Below are 18,584 nucleotides of genomic sequence, written 5' to 3' on the forward strand. Positions count from 1 at the left end.
CACCGAAAGAAAGCTCAATTCGTGGGGAAAAAAGGACGTAAATTTCATTTGGGTGCAGAGTTGCATGACCGCGCAATTGTCAGTTAAAGTAACGCAGCGCCAAAACACAAAAAAAGGCCTGGTCAGGAAGGGGGGTAAATCTTCAGGAGGGCAAGTGGTTAAGGAATCCCTGGTTGTCAACAAAGCGAGTGTACCCATTGGAAGATTTCCTCTCTATTATTGTTCTGGGGACAACTCAAAATGTGGGATTTTCTTTCACTTTCACTTTTAGCGATAATGGTAAACATGACAGAGAAGGTGAATCTCCATAACAGGGACACAGATAGCAATGAAAACAGGACAAGTGTTCTAATCCCTCTCCACAGGTTTTTCCCTTATATACAGTATACTTTAACTTTGTCCAAAATTTTTCTTTAAGTTCTCTTCATCACGGGTCATCATGGAATGGCGTGTGTGTGCACATAGGACAGTCATGGCTTCAACAGAAGGGGAGGAACTTTAAAGACCTGCAAATCAGGGAAGACTTTGTTGCAGAAGAAGATAGATCCCGGCTGGGACACAACTGCTGGTGATCGTGGAACACAACTGCTGGTGATCGTGGAACACATCTGTTGGTGATTGTAGAACATGTATCCTGGTGATCATGAAACACATCTGCCGGTGATCCTGGAAACATACCTTCTGGTGATCCTGGAACACACTTGCTGGTGATCCTAGAACACACCTGCTGGTAATACTGAAAACACACCTACGTGTGATCCTGGAACACAGTTGCTGGAAATCCTGGAACACAGCTGCTGGCAATCCTGGAAACACACCTCCTGGTGATCCTGGAGCACAGCTGCTGGCAATCCTGGAAACACAAATGCTAGTGATCCTGGAACATACCTACTCTTCAATCTGGAAACACACCTGCTTGTCATCCTGGAAACATACCTGTTGGTGATCCTGGAAACACATCTGCTTGTGATCCTGGTAACACACCTGTTGGTGATCCTGGGAACACACCTGCTGGTGATCCTGGAAACACACCTACTGGTGACCTGGAGGCACACCTTGCTGGTGATCCTGGAACACACCTGCTGGTGATCCTGGAAACACACCTGCTAGTGACCTGGAGACACACCTGCTTGTGATCCTGGAACACACCTTCTGGTGATCTTTGAACACACCTACTGATGATCTTGGAAACACATCTGCTGGTATTCCTGGAACACACCAGCTGGTGATCATGGAAGATGTATTTTATGATCACCCACAGTGTTTCCAGGTTCACCAGCAGGTGTATCTCCAGGTTACCAGCAGATGTGTTTCCAAGATCACCAGCAGGTGTATTTCTCATATCACTGGTAGGTGTGTTCCAGGATCATCAGCAGGTGTGTTCCAGGATCATCAGCAGGTGTGTTCCAGGATCATCAGCAGATATGTTCCATGATCATCAGCAGGTGTGTTCCAGGATCATCAGCAGATATGTTCCATGATCATCAGCAGGTGTGTTCCAGGATTTTAGCAAATTGCCAAATAAACTAAACTGCTAAGAGATCTGTAATCTGTAACCTGTAACCTGAGTGTTGGCTCTGTTCATTGTTTTAATTTCAATAACAGCCTACAGGAGTTGGAGCTGTGCATCGGTGTTCCATAATAACTACATTGGGGAGGGGCGATTGAGCGCTGTAATTTTCTGTATTGATAACGTGCACGCTAGCTCCAGGTCCATCAGCAGATGTCTTTGGATTACCAATAGGTTTGTTTAAGGATCACCAGTAGGTGTACTTGAGGATTGCCAATTGGTGTGTTCCACGATCACCAGCAGCGGTTTCAGCATTGCCAGTAAGTGGGCTCCAAGATAACCAGCAAGTGTGTTCCAGGTTGACCAGTAGGTGTTTTTCTGGAACACAGACAGCGGATATTGGCATAGACTAGTTCACTACAACAATGTCTGGATGGAAGTAATGGACTACTCAGAAGGTTGGCTCTGCTTCCTGTGTCATCTCAAGGTTTCATTTCCAACTTTGACTGGAACAAACCTTTTAAGCAGCTCTTTTGCTGAAGCACCACTCTCTACACTTTGATGATAACAGATGACACTATTTTCAGCTTGTATAGTCTGAAAGCAATACACTTTATCAACTGTCTTCTTTACAAAATCATTTTTTTATTTAAAACACCAGTATGGTGTGGTGAGATCATCATGTTCATGTGTAAAAACAAAAAAAAAAGATCATGAAAAACATTCAACATGTGCAAACAGTTACATACTTCAGGCAATCCCAAGGGTTCACATGAATCCAGATACAGAGAGTCTTATTTTGAGTTTATTTGGCCGTAGACAGATGGGAAAGTTCCCACAGAACAGGAAGACTAGACTTTCAGATTCCATGATGTTTCAACGTCTGATAGGTATATCATAGTTCTGGGCCGATGAGAATGGTAATTCTAACTTATCAATTTTAAAATGCATTCTCCTTGAAGGAGGCAAATCTGTGATGAAAGTGTAGCATAGGTGGACCTGCTTCTGGTCCTGGGCCCCTAACTCTCTGATAACATAAACAATGACTCAACAGACGACCAATTCTTGGGTGTGTGGTGAGAAGCACCTAGTAGAAATGTTGATCTCGCTTGGAAATTCTTTTACAAGGTCTATTGGTTAAGAGCATCAGATACACTCAACAAGGACCCTTTCTTCAAAACTGGAAAATGGTTTGTAATAGAGTCTGAATGGTATATATTAAAAAGACTGGATAGAAGATAGCATGTCCTATCAACAAAGTGGACAACCATCTGGCTGTCCACCTTGCCAAGAGGACACTAGCCCCATTCCAGCCTTACTATTCAGGCTTTTTAGTGTATTCCATCCTGATTCTGTTACAAACCATTGTCCAAGCTCTAAGTAAGTAGAGGGGGTGGAATCTTTCTCCTGAAATGTGTTGATCTAGCGCTCTTAACCAATAATGTTTTAAAGAATTTCCAAGCGAGATGACCGTTTGTGCTGAGGTTTCAAAGAGCAGGCCACACAATACCTGATATCTCAACTTTTGGTAGCTGTCAGGATGGTTAAACCCCTTGAAAAGTTCTCCTGTACTTAGATTTTCCTGAGATCTGCAGACTTTCTGTTATCTTTATATGACAGAATCAACCACTATTTTCTCTTTTTTATATTTGCTTTTATGATGGACTATTTAACAGGAGATGTCCTTTTGCTCCAAGATGGTCTTTATCCATTTTCATGTTGGACAATGCAACAGGGGACATCCTTATGCTCCAAGATGGTCTCTATCCATTTTCATGTTGGACAATGCAACAGCAAGTGTACAATCCAAACGCACACGTTTCTGCGTTAAAAATGTCTGTGTGTATAAGTGGGTGCTGCAGCGACCGTTGGCTGGAACCAAACAAAATCAGCAAGGAAAAATGTCACCAGCACACCAAGGATCACCAATATGGGTCCAAAGGTTTTAATGATTGATCACATAGTTACAGCAAGGCAACTTTTTGCAGTCTCGCAGGACCCCTTCATCAGTGTCACATGCCTGATGAAGGGGTCCTGCGAGACTCCGAAACGTTGCCTTGCTGTAACTATGTGATCGTTCATTAAAACCTTTGGACCCATATTGGTGATCCTCGGTGTGCTGGTGACATTTTTCCTTCCTGGACAATGCAACAGGAGATGTCGTTATGCTCCTAGATGGTCTCTATCCATTTTCATGTTGGACAATGCAACAGGAGACCTCCTTATGCTCCAAGATGGTCCTTATTCATTTTTTATGATGGACAATGCAACAGGAGACATCCTTATGTTGCAAGATCTTCCTTGTTCATTTTTTTATGATAGACAATGCAACAGGAGACATCCTTATGCGCCAAGATGGTCCTTATTATTTTTTTATGATGGACAATGCAACAGGAGACCTCCTTATGCTCCAAGATGGTCCTTATTCCTTTTTTATGATAGACAATGCAACAGGAGACGTCCTCATACTCCAAGATGGTCAGGAACAGAATTTACTACTGGAATCTCCAAAAGACATAATAGGCTGGCTGGTGGCTCTGCCCATCAAACTTCAACTTCAGTTCGCATTTTAATTGTATCTCCAAACAAAAAGTTAGTTTTTAATAGAGTAGGGAAGGTTTACAACCTCAGTTCTTACCATTCTCTCTGGTCCCATTATTTATGGTCCTGTTGAAAAAATTGTTACCAGTAATAAAAATCCTTTCACTTAGTACATGAGTAGAAGGCCAAAAGCCCCATCAGCTTTTAATTGCTAAGTCCCCATTGCATGTTTTTCCTGAAATCCTGTTATTGTATTGACAGAAAGTGACGATAAATGTTTTCAATAAGATATCCATTAGCAGTAAAACCTTGACAGCGGTTTTACTGTTTTCCAATCTGTCCAAAAATGTAAAAAACAAAATACTCTTTAAAAAAAAGTTAACTTTTTTTTGAACATTACAAAAATTTCTGCGGTTGATAATGAGCACTTTTGACGCTCATGCTTTGAGCTAACTGCATTGGTGAATTTAAGACAACTGAGAAATGCCCCCTTTCTCCCATTTCTTTGGTCTTTCGAAGTGGTAAACATGCAAAGTTGGCAAATGTTGCCAAGCTTAATCTTGACTCTTGTGTATTCCCGATAGTTGTCTGTCTTCATACAATGCTCTCTTTCTGCCATAGTATACAGAATGCCTATTAGCCAAGAACAGAAGAAGAAGTTACTTGAGGTCCAATTTTATGACCTTTGGCCTGTATCAATTACGATATCTGACCAGCATCAAGAGGGTCCATGGCCAATACATCTGTATCCTCACCATTTTTTATTGAAGGACCAGGGTGGGAAAAACCAGCATTCCATGACTGCTATTCCTTGTGATGATCTTAGGATGTTTATCTTTCCAGAAGCTTGTCAGGTATGCCTAAAAACAGGATCATTCAGATTTGGCGTATAGGTCAAATCAGGACATCTAAGATGGCTTCTTCCATTGAGGGTAATGCGATTTGATTTATTGTAAAAGTCTTTTCCTCGATAAATGCTCATGTGGCTCAAGCCAAGCCTTAAAATATCCCATCCATGTGCAAAACCTTTCCAGTGTGGGGATATGGATGATTGGCCACATAGGTGCTTTTGGTACAACTAGGCTTTCCTTTCAGCAGAAGCTCATCTGAACATGCAAAGAGCTTATCCTCCTCATACACTTTCTGGCGTTTAACAAAATTTGAGCTGGTTATAAAATTTTTTCTGCATATGTAACAAGGAACAAGCTTCTGCAACCAGTAGGCCCACCAGACTTTGTTATAAAATACCAGTCACATATACAACATGAATATGGCTTCTCCCCTTTATGAACCTACAGATGTTGATCAAGGTTCTGTTGCTTGTCCTACACTCGAATTTCCGAGCCCGGGGCTGTGTTCATTTATGTTATCTCATGTGTATTAAAAGATGGTTTGTGAAACTTTTCTCACACATGGACGTGAGTATGACATCTCAACTTGGTGACCTATTTCATGGCTAGCAAGACTTGACTTGAACTCAAAGCATTCCCTGCAATAAAAGCTTAAATAAAGCTTTACACTTCCATTACTTCTAGAAGGTCTATGATTGGTGACAGTTGTGGAGAGACACCTTAAAAAGAGCAGATAATAGCAACTGGAGGAAGTTGGGGGTAATAGGACATGATGTCCCCATCTTCTAATTCTCTATCTTGAGAGTTGGCAAGTGTTTCAAGGCAATAAGAAATAGTGGTGCAAAAGGAATGATCTTTTCTTCACAATCAGTGATCATCTTTTTCTACTTTCACAGTTCCTTCATGAAAATATATGGTCCATGATGTCACCCAGGCCCCCAATCACTGGGAAACTGTCACTTCTGATGGGAGTATCAACGGGATAGGACTGCCATGGTGCTCATTGCCAGGTCATTCCCTTATCATGTTTGACATTGGATCTGCATTGCTGGATGACATGATTGATGTTGGATCTACACTGTTGGATGACATGTTTGATGTTGGATCTACTTTGCTGGATGATGTGATTGACGTTGGATATACATTGCTGAACAACGTGATTAACATTGGATCTACACTGCGGGACAATGGTGATTGACATTGGATCTACATTCCCGGACGATGTGATTGATGTTGGATCTACATTGCTGGACAATGTGATTGATGTTGGATCTACAGTACATTGCTGGATGACGTCAGGGCATTCGCTTATCATGACTGACGTTGGATCTACATTGCTGCAAGACATGATTGAAATTGGATCTACATTGCTGGACAACATGATTGACATTGGATCTACATTGCGGGACGATGTGATTGATGTTGGATCTACATTGCTTGATGACGTCACGGCATTCGCTTATCATGATTGACGTTGGATCTACATTGCTGGATGACATGATTGACATTGGATCTACATTGCTGGACAACATGATTGACATTGGATCTATATTGCTGGGCAATCGTGATTGACATTGGATCTATATTGCTGGACAATGGTGACTGACATTGGATCTACATTGCAGGACGATGTGATTGATGTTGGATCTACATTGCTGGATGACATCAGGGCATATGCTTATCATGATTGCCGTTGGATCTGCATTGCTGGACGATGTGATTGATGTTGGATCTACATTGCTGGATGACGTCAGGGAATTCGCTTATCATGATTGACATTGGATCTACATTGCTGGATGATGTGATTGATGTTGGATCTACATTGCTGGATGACGTCAGGGCATTCGCTTATCATGATTTACGTTGGATCTACATTGCTGGATGACATGATTTACATTGGATCTACATTTCTGGATGACATGATTGACATTGGATCTACATTGCTGAACAACATGATTGATGTTGGATCTACATTGCGAGACGATGTGTTTGACATTGGATCTACATTGCTGGACGATGTGATTGATGTCGGATCTACATTGCTGGATGACGTCAGGGCATTCGCTTATCATGATTGACATTGGATCTGCATTGCTGGACGATGGTGATTGACATTGGATCTGCATTGCTGGACGATGGTGATTGACATTGGATCTGCATTGCTGGACGATGGTGGTTGACATTGGATCTACATTGCTGAATGATGTCAGGGCATTCGCTTATCATTATTGACTTTGGATCTGCATTGCTGGATGATGGTGATTGATATTGGATCTACATTGCTGGACCACGGTGATTGACATTGGATCTACATTGCTGGACGATAATGATTGACATTGGATCTACATTGCTGGATGATGTAATTGATGTTGGATCTACATTGCTGGATGACGTCAGGGCATTCGCTTATCATGAGTGACTTTGGATCTACATTGCTGGATGACATGATTGACATTGGATCTACATTGCTGAATGATGTCAGGGCATTCGCTTATCATGATTGACTTTGGATCTGCATTGCTGGATGATGGTGATTGATATTGGATGTAAATTGCTGGACCACGGTGATTGACATTGGATCTACATTGCTGGACGATAATGATTGACATTGGATCTACATTGCTGGATGATGTAATTGATGTTGGATCTACATTGCTGGATGACGTCAGGGCATTCGCTTATCATGAGTGACTTTGGATCTACATTGCTGGATGACATGATTGACATTGGATCTACATTGCTGGACAACATGATTGACATTGGATCTACATTGCTGGACGATGTGATTGATGTCGGATCTACATTGCTGGATGACGTCAGGGCATTCGCTTATCATGAATGACATTGGATCTGCATTGCTGGACGATGTGATTGATGTTGGATCTACATTGCTGGATGACGTCAGGGCATTCACTTATCATGATTGACATTGGATCTACATTGCTGGATGATGTGATTGATGTTGGATCTACATTGCTGGATGACGTCAGGGCATTCGCTTATCATGATTGACGTTGGATCTACATTGCTGGACGATGGTGATTGACATTGGATCTGCATTGCTGGATGATGGTGATTGACATTGGATCTACATTGCTGGACGATGGTGATTGACATTGGATCTACATTGCTGGATGACATCAGGGCATTCGCTTATCATGATTGACTTTGGATCTGCATTGCTGGACGATGGTGATTGACATTGGATCTGCATTGCTGGACGATGGTGATTGACATTGGATCTACATTGCTGGATGGTGATTGATATTGGATCTACAGTGCTGAACGATGGTGATTGACATTGGATCTACATTGCTGGATGATGGTGATTGACATTGGATCTACATTGCTGGGTGAGATGATTGGCGTTGGATCTACAGTACATTGGGCTTGATTTATTAAAACTGGAGGATGCAAAATCTGGTGCAGCTGTCCATGGTACCCAGTCAGCTTCTAACTTCAGCTTGTTCAATTAGGCTTTGCCAAGAAACCTGGAAGCTGATTGGTTTCTGTGCAGAGCTGCACCAGATTTTGCACTTTCCAGCTTTGGTAAGTCAACCCCATTGTTTAATTATTATTTTATTTTTAAAACAAACTTTTTCTAAGGTGTGGATATTTTTCTATTTATTATAATGAGTAGCAAGGAGTAATATATACACCTTGCTCATTCACAAAGGGGAAGGGTCAGATATCTGGGGCCCCCATTTTTTTAATGGCAGCTTTCAAGTTCTGGGGTAGAGGCTCTTGTCTGCATCTGCATGGGGACAATGTACCTTGGAGTACCCTTGCAATGCTGAGGGCATGTGGCCTGATGTGGTTTGGAGAGGGCTGAATAACCGCTGTCCCTTCCACCACCACCTTCCCTTTCCTGGCCATGTCTGGACATGGGTCTGGTATGGATTTTGAGGGAGGACTCCATTCCTTTTTTTTTGCAGGATCTCCCTTTAAATTCCATACCAGACCTGGACATGGGTCTGGTATGGATTTTGAGGGAGGACTCCATTCCTTTTTTTTGCGGGATCTCCCTTTAAATTCCATACCAGACCTGGACATGGGTCTGGTATGGATTTTGAGGGAGGACTCCATTCCTTTTTTTTGTGGGATTTCTCTTTAAGTTCCATACCAGACCTGGACATGGGTCTGGTATGGATTTTCAGGGAGGACTCCACTCCATTTTTTTCAGAGAGGACTCCACTCCATTTTGTTTGAGGGATCTCCCTTTGAATTCCATACCAGACCTTCAACCAGGCATGCAACCTTGGTAGCCAGCAAAGGAAGGGGCAGAAAACATGCACACACGTCCCCCTCCTGCTTTCAAACCATACCAGGCCACATGCCCTGATGAAAAAAACAATAGCCTGGGTTCGTTCCATAATTTGTACCAGATTCTTATTCAGGCTCCCATCTTTCGTAGGGTTCAGGTGCAATGTTTGTGGTGTGCAAATTTCCCAATGGGTTTGGAAAAGTTCCAGAGAGCCAAACTTTTCTTGGTCCAGTAATCTCTGCTCTTGGACATCATTGTTAGAAGGAGTAGGGGGTAACTAAAGAACGAAGAGTCGCCCTAACAGCCCTCCTTCTGAGCCATCTGCTCTGCCATTGAAGGTGAGCACAATTATTTAAGTATTATTAAAACTTTATGTAGAGCCAACAGTTTGCTCAGGACTTTAAAAAAAAAAAAAAAGGGACACAGTACAAATAAAACACAATTCAGGACAAGAGAGTTAGGAGGGTCCTGCTCATGAGAGCTTACAATCTCAACAATGAGGTTCCCCCATTCATATAAGGGCACAAGCGGCCTTATATTTGCATTTTTGCCCACTTCTTCCTTTGCAGGACTGCGGGCAAATTGTGCCAGCTTCGGCTTCCTTGCTAAGGGTTACATGAGAGCCAGCGCCATTTTGGGCCATAGCGTGGCTGCCATGGAGTCCTCTCTATTGTCACGCCAGCGAGCAACGAGATGTACCATCTCCGGTAGGTGGGGGTCTAGTACATAGGAAAGGTACACTGCTGCCGTGAAGGAGTGATTCAAGATCTGCTTTGGGAGCCATTCACTACCCACATGGAAGAAAAATATATTTGAAATATATTTTAAAAATATTCTTCCCAAATATATTGACATATATTTGAAATGTTATAATTTTGGTCATATTCAATATATTGCAAAATATATTTCAATAAATATATAATATATATATATATATACACACACACATATACAAATCTAAAATATATAATATAAAATATTTTTCATATAGTTTGCAATAAAAAAAAATGTCAACACCACACAGTATATATATATATATATATACATATATATATATATATATATATATATACTGTGCGGTGTTGAAATGCGTTTTTATTACAAACTATATGAAAAATATTTTTTACAATACATTTCAAATATACCTATGTCTTTAAAAATACAAATCTGCATTTTTGGAATGCATTTACAAATATATGTTAAAATTACTTTTTAAAAATATATATTTTTTAAATATATTCTTCTGATTTTTTTTTAACATATCAAAAAGTCATTTTAACATATATTTTTACATATATTTGTAAATGCGTTCCAAAAATGTAGATTTGTATTTTTTAAAGACATACAGTATATTTGAAATGTATTTTTAAAAGTATTTTTCATATATTTTGTAATAAAAATGCATTTCAACATACAGTATATATATATATATATGTGTGTTTTTATTGCAAACTATATGAAAAATATTTTATATTATATATTTTAGATTTGTATATGTGTATGTGTGTGTGTATGTATATATATATATATATATATATATATATATATATATATATATATAAAATATATATTTATTGAAGTATATTTTGCAATATATTGAATATGGCCAAAATTGTAGCACTTCAAATATATGTCAATATATTTGGGAAGAATATTTTTAAAATATATTTCAAATATATTTTTCTTCCATGTGGGTAGTAAATGGCTCCCAAAGCAGATCTTGAATAACTCCTTCACGGCAGCAGTGTACCTTTCCTATGTACTCCTACAGGTACTTCACCTCCACCTACCGGTGACGGTAAATATATTTTTCTTCTATATGGGTATGCGAGCTGCTATGTGCATGTTCGGCCATGCTACCCCATTAAAAAACAGAATTTCTCATCCTTCCCCCTCAAATGTTTGGTTTTACACACACTACAATCAATGAGATCGAGTAGAGGGGGCTTTTGACTATGGCTAGAGCTGGGATTCTCACTACCTGCTACCAGTTACCAGATCACTTACGTTGCCCTCGCTCTTCCAAAGGTTGAGCACCCTTGGGCTAGAGAGTTGCTACATTAGTATGGTACCCATCAGGGGTGGACTGGCAACTCATGGGGCCCCCGGGCAATAGGGGATCATGGGGCCCCTGTGTCCTCGCCCACACTCAAACCACACCCAAAACAGCCTATGAAAGGTACCAGGGGCATTTCATGGGGCCCCCTACTGACCACGGGCCCTCGGGCAGTGCCTGAGTGCTCGAATGGTCAGTCCACCCCTGATACCCATGCTTCTAAGTCATGGACCCCTGAACCGTTAGGTGCCTACGGTCCACCAAAGGTCTTAGCTTAGCACATTTTTCAGACCACATTTTTACTTCACAGCAAAAAAAAAAGAACTGAGACTCTTCCTGCTCTCCAAACCATGCATGTTGGTTTCTCCCAGAGGTGCACATGCCATACTCCTTTACCCATAATCCCCTTGTTTTCACCCGCTGCCCAGCTGTCTATCTCCCTGAAGGGTGGTCAACCTCACAACGCAACAGCCGGTGCCGATCAGCACTTTCTTTATATCTAAAGCATTTGCCGCAGCGAGAACACAAAAAAGGCTTCTCTCCCGTGTGAACCCTCTGATGAGTGAGGAGAACCGACTTTGCCGTGAAACCTTTCCCACACTCCGAACAGGTGTAGGGGTAGGCGCCCGTGTGAGTAGCCTGATGGCGAACTAGACCTGACTTCTGTGCAAACGTTTTCCCGCACTCGGAGCAGGAATACGGGTGGAAACCCGTGTGTGTTCTTTTGTGCCTCACAAGGGTGGACTTCTGAGCAAAACTTTTTCCGCACTGGGTACACGGAAATGGCTTCTCTCCCGAGTGAGTTCTTTGATGAGCATCGAGGTTTGACTTCTTCAGAAAACGTCTCCCGCACGAAGAGCAAGAGTACGGCTTGTCTCCTGTGTGGATGGACTGATGGCTGACTAGGTTATGTTTGTAGGAAAACGTTTTCCCGCACTGAGAGCATGAATACAGTTTCCACCTCCCGAAAGCCTTTTGGTGGCCAATTAGACCGGATTTAGACTCAAAGCGTTCCCAACAAGCTCGGGTCGTCTGGTGACAAAGAAGATCATCTGGCAGAGAAAAACACTGACCACACTCTGAACACTGGAGATCTCCATCCGCTACAGGAGGACAAAGAGTGATGGTCGTGGAGTGATTGGGAATACACTGACCATTAGAAGAGAGATCACGTGGTGGATCTGTGCTGTGAAGTAATGGATGGACATCTGTGGTACTGGAACATTCTTGAGAAGAGTTGGAGGTGAGGTCCATGTCATCTTCTGTTTCACCTCCTGGAGAGACAAGTGGAGGCTTCTCCTTGTAGTTCCAGTTGTGTCGTCCATCTGGCAGCAACAGAAACAGAGGGGAAAGAGTACCAGTTAAAATGTTCTACAAACACAAACAATCATATTTTCCCCACTACCCAACTGTGTCACAGCAGAGGGAGCCAACTTAGTGCAGTACAAGCGTACCTCAGTTTACGAATTTAATGCATTCTGCGGGACGTTTTGTATTGTGAAAAATTCGTAAACCGAAACGCGGTTTCCCATAGGAATGCATTGAAAACCAATTAATCAGTTCCAGAGGTCAGAAAAAAGTAACAAAAAGTATTTTATCTGTTCAAAACGCTTTATGAAGTGCACTTTAAAGGCATAAATACCGTACAGGGACATGATTAAAAATTAATTCGTAAATGCTTTGAAAACCAATTAATCCGTTCCGGAGGTCAGAAAAAAGTAAAAAAAAATTTTATCTGTTCAAAACTCTTTATAAAGTGCACTTTAAAGGCATAAAGGGACTTGATTAAAAGAAAAATTTGTAAATGCATTGAAAACCAATTAACCAGTTGCCGCCCGGCCTATAGCCAGATGGCGGCCGGGCGGCCACTTTGTCCCTCCGGGTGGATGCCATATGGCGTCCTTTCAGGCATGCAGATTGCACATTCCCGCAGGGCCGTGCTGCGGTGCGATCTGTCACCGGTCGTGTACCTCGGATCTGTATACCGACCCCATTGGCAGTACCATGTGACCTGCTGTGACCAATCACAGCAGGTCACGTGACAGTTGTATACAATGGATGGCTTCCTTTCATGCCATCCAAGTGTGTCTAGCTGTGAATGGTCACAGTGATCACATGCACAAGCTGGGCCAATCACAGCCCAGCTGTGTCATGTCATTAGCTGTGGCCAAATCACAGCTAAGCACAAAAATAACCCCCCTGAATGAATCGATGTCATTCAGGTAAATGCTTGCTTATAGCAAAGTAATTCTTTGCTATAAGCAAATTGTGTAAAAAAAAAAAAAATACTTATCACTTCCCCAAAGTAGTACAATGTTACTATGGTAATATTATACTACTTTGGTCATAGTGAAATATGAAAAAAAAAATCTTAATAAAAGAGGACACAAATATAATAAAAAATTAAAAATAATAATAAAAAATAAATAATTATCAATTTTTTTTTTGTACTGTCACCAGTCAGTGTCCCTGATCACCGCCATGCCAGTTATATGATGACGCTGTACTGCACTGGTGACAGTATGTACAAAAAAAATATAGTGAAAATCCTTTTTTCAATTTCTTCATTTCTGAAAAATTATGACAAAAAAATTACAACTTCAAAAAACTCGCCATGCCTCTTATGAAATACGTCGGACTGTCTACTCTGCAAAAAGGGGTCATTTGGGGTATATCTGTACTGTCCTGACATTTGGGGGGATATCTGTACCGTGCTGACATTTGGGGGATATCTGTACTGTCCTGACATTTGGGGGATATCTGTACTATTCTGACATTTGGGGGATATCTGTACTGTCCTTACATTTGGGGGATATCTGTACTATTCTGACATTTGGGGGATATCTGTACTGTCCTGACATTTGGGGGATATCTGTACTGTTCTGACATTTGGGGGATATCTGTACTGTCCTGACATTTGGGGGATATCTGTACCGTCCTGACATTTGGGGGATATATGTACCGTCCTGACATTTGTGGGATATCTGTATTATTCTGACATTTGGGGGATATCTGTACTGTTCTGACATTTGGAGGATATATGTACTGTCCTGACATTTGGGGGATATCTGTACCGTGCTGACATTTGGGGGATATCTGTACTGTTCTGACATTTGAGGGATATCTGTACTGTCTTGACATTTGGGGGATATCTGTACTGTCCTGACATTTGAGGGATATCTGTACTGTCTTGACATTTGGGGGATATCTGTACTGTCCTGACATTTGGGGGATATCTGTACTGTTCTGACATTTGGGGGATATCTGTACTGTCCTGACATTTGGGGGATATCTGTACTGTTCTGACATTTGGGGGATATCTGTTCTGTCCTGACATTTGGGGGATATCTGTAGTATTCTGACATTTGGGGGATATCTGTACTGTCCTGACATTTGGGGGATATCTGTGCTGTTCTGACATTTGGGGGATATCTGTACTGTCCTGACATTTGGGGGATATCTGTACTGTCCTGACATTTGGGGGATATCTGTACCGTCCTGACATTTGGGGGATATATGTACCATCCTGACATTTGGGGGATATCTGTATTATCCTGACATTTGGGGGATATCTGTACTGTTCTGACATTTGGGGGATATATGTACTGTCCTGACATTTGGAGGATATCTGTATTATCCTGACATTTGGGGGATATCTGTACTGTTCTGACATTTGGGGGATATATGTACTGTCCTGACATTTGGAGGATATCTGTATTATCCTGACATTTGGGGGATATCTGTACTGTTCTGACATTTGGGGGATATCTGTACCGTCCTGACATTTGGGGGATATCTGTATTGTCCTGACATTTGTGGGATATCTGTACTGTCCTGACATTTGGGGGATATATGTATTGTCCTGACATTTGGGGGATATATGTATTGTCCTGACATTTGGGGGATATCTCTATTGCCCTGACATTTGGGGGATATCTGTACTGTCCTGGCATTTGGGGGATATCTGTACTGACATTCTTGGACCTCAAGAAATTAGATTGGCTGACAGTCATGTCTATGAGTATGTTGTAGCGTAGCTGTATCCAAAGCTGGGACAAGGCCATCTAGCGTCCAGGGCGAAGATGCCAAACAACAACCCCCCCTCCCCCCCAAAAAAATGTATGAGTATTATATGTCTGAAAAAAATCTCCTCCTCCACCCATCAAAAAAACTTTGAGCACTAATCTTCACTCTCCAAGCATAAAGGGCAGAGCCAGAATGGGCCTACAAATAAAAGGGGCTTGCATGCCAAAAATGATGTTGGGTAGTTGATCAAGGCACTATGACAAGATAAAGTCTACCTTTTATCCAACTGTCCTAGATCTGGAGGCCACCGATCACCAAAATATGTACCTGCTTTGGTCTGAAGCTACCTACATTGAAGGATAATGATAGTCGGATTCAAAGAGCCGCATTTCCGGAGGCAAGATCTTAACAGTTATCAAGGAGAACGCTTGGAGAACAAAAAACATCTGCATTTAGACTATTGCGGTTTCAGTTAGGAACTCAAAGAGTACACAGGAGAGCCTGAAGAGAAGAGCCAGGGTCTCATAGGAGCTGATGGCTCCTGCCCACTGGGCACATACTGTCTCCCCATTACTGTCTACTGACAGAGAAGAAGAGATGGTTGTAGTCACTGAACAAGGAGGATCTGGGACTCTTCTCTGGATTTAGTGTTTATTCCTCACCTGTGCTGATCTCTGGAGGGATCTCCTCCTCCTTACATGGCTCATCTCCCCTCACACAGGGATCTTCTTCAGGTTCTACTTTGACAACAACCAGGTCTTCACCCTAATTAGGATAAACACTTTCAGTACCATCCTCAACAGCGGTGTCCGGCTTAGCAACTGACAGTCATACATAGAGACACCTACCTGATAATCCTGATGTTCCTGTGTGGAATTCTGGGAATACAGAGGATGGGGACATCTTACTGGTGGGTTCCCATCACTGGATTCATCTAGCTGATGATGGTGAGGGATGATGTGACCTTCCTGTGTGGAATCCTGGGAATACAGAGGACGGGGACATCTCACTGGTGGGTTCCCATTACTGGATCCATCTATCTGATGATGGTGAGGGATGGTGTGACCTTCCTGTGTGGAATCCTGGGAATACAGAGGATGGGGACATCTCTCTGGTGGGTTCCCATTACTGGATCCATCTATCAGATGATGGTGAGGGATGGTGTGACCTTCCTGTGCGGAATCCCGGGAATACAGAGGACGGGGACATCTCTCTGGTGGGTTCCCATTACTGGATCCATCTACTTGATAGTGATGAGGGATGGTGTGACCTTCCTGTGTGGAGTCCCGGGAATACAGAGGACGGGGACATCTCTCTGGTGGGTTCCCATGGCTGGATCCATCTGTAGGAGACACACACACTGACTGAATACATTGTTTCTATGTGTTTATCAGATAATGGGGGATCTAGGTGGACCCTCCGTACTGCTCTCTCCTTTACAATAAAGTCTCCTCTTACCAGGTGATGTGAGGGGCGGCTGATTCTCCATCATAACGTCCTTGTAGAGATCCTTGTGTCCTTCTAAATACTCCCACTCCTCCATGGAGAAATAGACAGTGACATCCTGACACCTTATAGGAACCTGACACACACAATGACACCGTCACCATCCAGACACATCCCTTGTCTGTTACTGGAGAATGTCCCAGAATTCCCGGCACCGCTCACCTCTCCTGTCAGCAGGTTGATGATCTTCTGGGAGACTTCTACGATCTTCTTGTCGTTGTTTTCAGGTGTCATGGAAGGAGTTGGACTCTCCATTATAGGGCTATGAAACCTGCTCCATCCTCCGGACACAGGAGTGCAACTATTGAGCACTACACTGCCTTTAGCTTCTTTTCTTAAAGGTCCATAATCCTAAGCAGAAATATCAAAGTATGAGACGTGGTTCACCTTTTCATAGTGTTCTGTAAAATCCTTCTAAGCATTCGTGGCAATGTGACCTCCCAGAATCTTCCTCACCTCTCCAGTCAGGTGTGTGTTTTATTAATAGAGATAGGTGTGATGTCATGTGACCTCCCAGAATCCTTCTCACCTCTCCGGTCATGTCTGTGTTTTATTAATAGAGATAAGAGTGACGTCATGTGACCTCCCAGAATCCTCCTCACCTCTCCGGTCAGGTCTGGGTTTTATTAATAGAGATAAGAGTGACGTCATGTGACCTCCCAGAATCCTCCTCACCTCTCCGGTCAGGTCTGTGTTTTATTAATAGAGATAAGAGTGATGTCATGTGACCTCCCAGAATCCTCCTCACCTCTCCGGTCAGGTGTGTGTTTTATTAATAGAGATCAGAGGGACGTCATGTGACCTCCCAGAATCCTCCTCACCTCCCCAGTCAGCAGGTAGATGATCTCCAGGGTGAGCTGTAATATCCTCTCGGTCTTGCTCTTCTCTTCATCTCTCTGCAGATTCTCAGGTGTAAAAATTTCCTTCGATGGTGGCTCGTCGGGAGAAGATCTCAGAATAACCATTTTTTGTGGCGTGGAGTAACTTTAGCCTAATAAAAAAACACAATAAATAAATGAGTAAAGAAACAAACAAATAGGACATTGAGCCACATTATGATCGCCTCCCTCAAACATTAATTTCGCAAAATCTTCTTCCAATGACATGTGATATGACGTCCGGTACCAAAGAGAGGAGGCCAAGGAGGTCCAGAGCAGACGTAAAATGCATTGGCCGGAGACGACGCCATAGACAGAAAATACTTGTACATCACCAAGCCATCGGCCACACCAGAGGTGCCGGCGGCACACAAAGAGCGTACCATTTAAAAGGCGTTCTCACGATTTTTCCAGAAATACCAACCACTGTGCAATATGCTGCCCGACCGCAATGAAAAAACCTTTGTCTATGCGTCTGCAGGCTCTGGGTCCCAAGCACCACATGAGCAGCTTCGATTTAGGCGCTTCGCATTGAAACATTGACAACTTAAAAATGTGTTACCGGCAAAGCAGATATCCTACGCATTTCACTGAATTCCTACAATTATAATAAAAAAAAAAAAAATATAAGATTGAAAAAAAAAACTTAAACTACAAAGTAATACAATAATATCTAAAATATACATTACAGAGGTAGATTCTTGCAGGGGAATCTTTTTTCCTCAGTTCAACAACAGAACCTGAACACATTCTCTATAGCAGGAAACAGAGCAGGGCAGCTGGAATGGTTTTCATGGGAATGGTCCACAACAAAATGGCCGCCATGGTCACTACTGCTACCACCCCACCGACCAGAAAATTAAAAAAAAAAATGTTGTTTCATATTTAATTGTTCCTTTTCTACTGTGTAGCACAAATATGAAGATGACCAAAAAAAAGGGAGAAGCCAGCA

At 42.3% G+C, this 18,584-nt stretch overlaps 1 protein-coding gene across 1 annotated transcript; it reads right to left on the reverse strand.

Moving 5' to 3' along the window:
* Window positions 1–10,894: 10,894 nt before the first annotated feature.
* LOC149466117 (uncharacterized) lies at window positions 10,895–18,479 on the reverse strand. The gene is made up of 7 exons (XM_089672773.1): window positions 18,322–18,479; window positions 17,576–17,745; window positions 16,917–17,105; window positions 16,707–16,830; window positions 16,097–16,590; window positions 15,911–16,013; window positions 10,895–12,547 (listed from the first exon to the last, which is right to left on the reverse strand). Exons 2-7 carry the CDS (start codon window positions 17,717–17,719, stop codon window positions 11,655–11,657), a joined length of 1,947 nt encoding a protein of 648 aa, XP_089528899.1. The 5' UTR covers window positions 17,720–17,745; window positions 18,322–18,479; the 3' UTR covers window positions 10,895–11,654.
* Window positions 18,480–18,584: the final 105 nt, after the last annotated feature.

Source organism: Staurois parvus, unplaced genomic scaffold (assembly GCF_062004578.1).
Source record: "Staurois parvus isolate SC_StPar_1 unplaced genomic scaffold, SC_StPar_1.0 ptg000132l, whole genome shotgun sequence".
In the NCBI taxonomy this organism is placed as follows: domain Eukaryota; kingdom Metazoa; phylum Chordata; class Amphibia; order Anura; family Ranidae; genus Staurois; species Staurois parvus.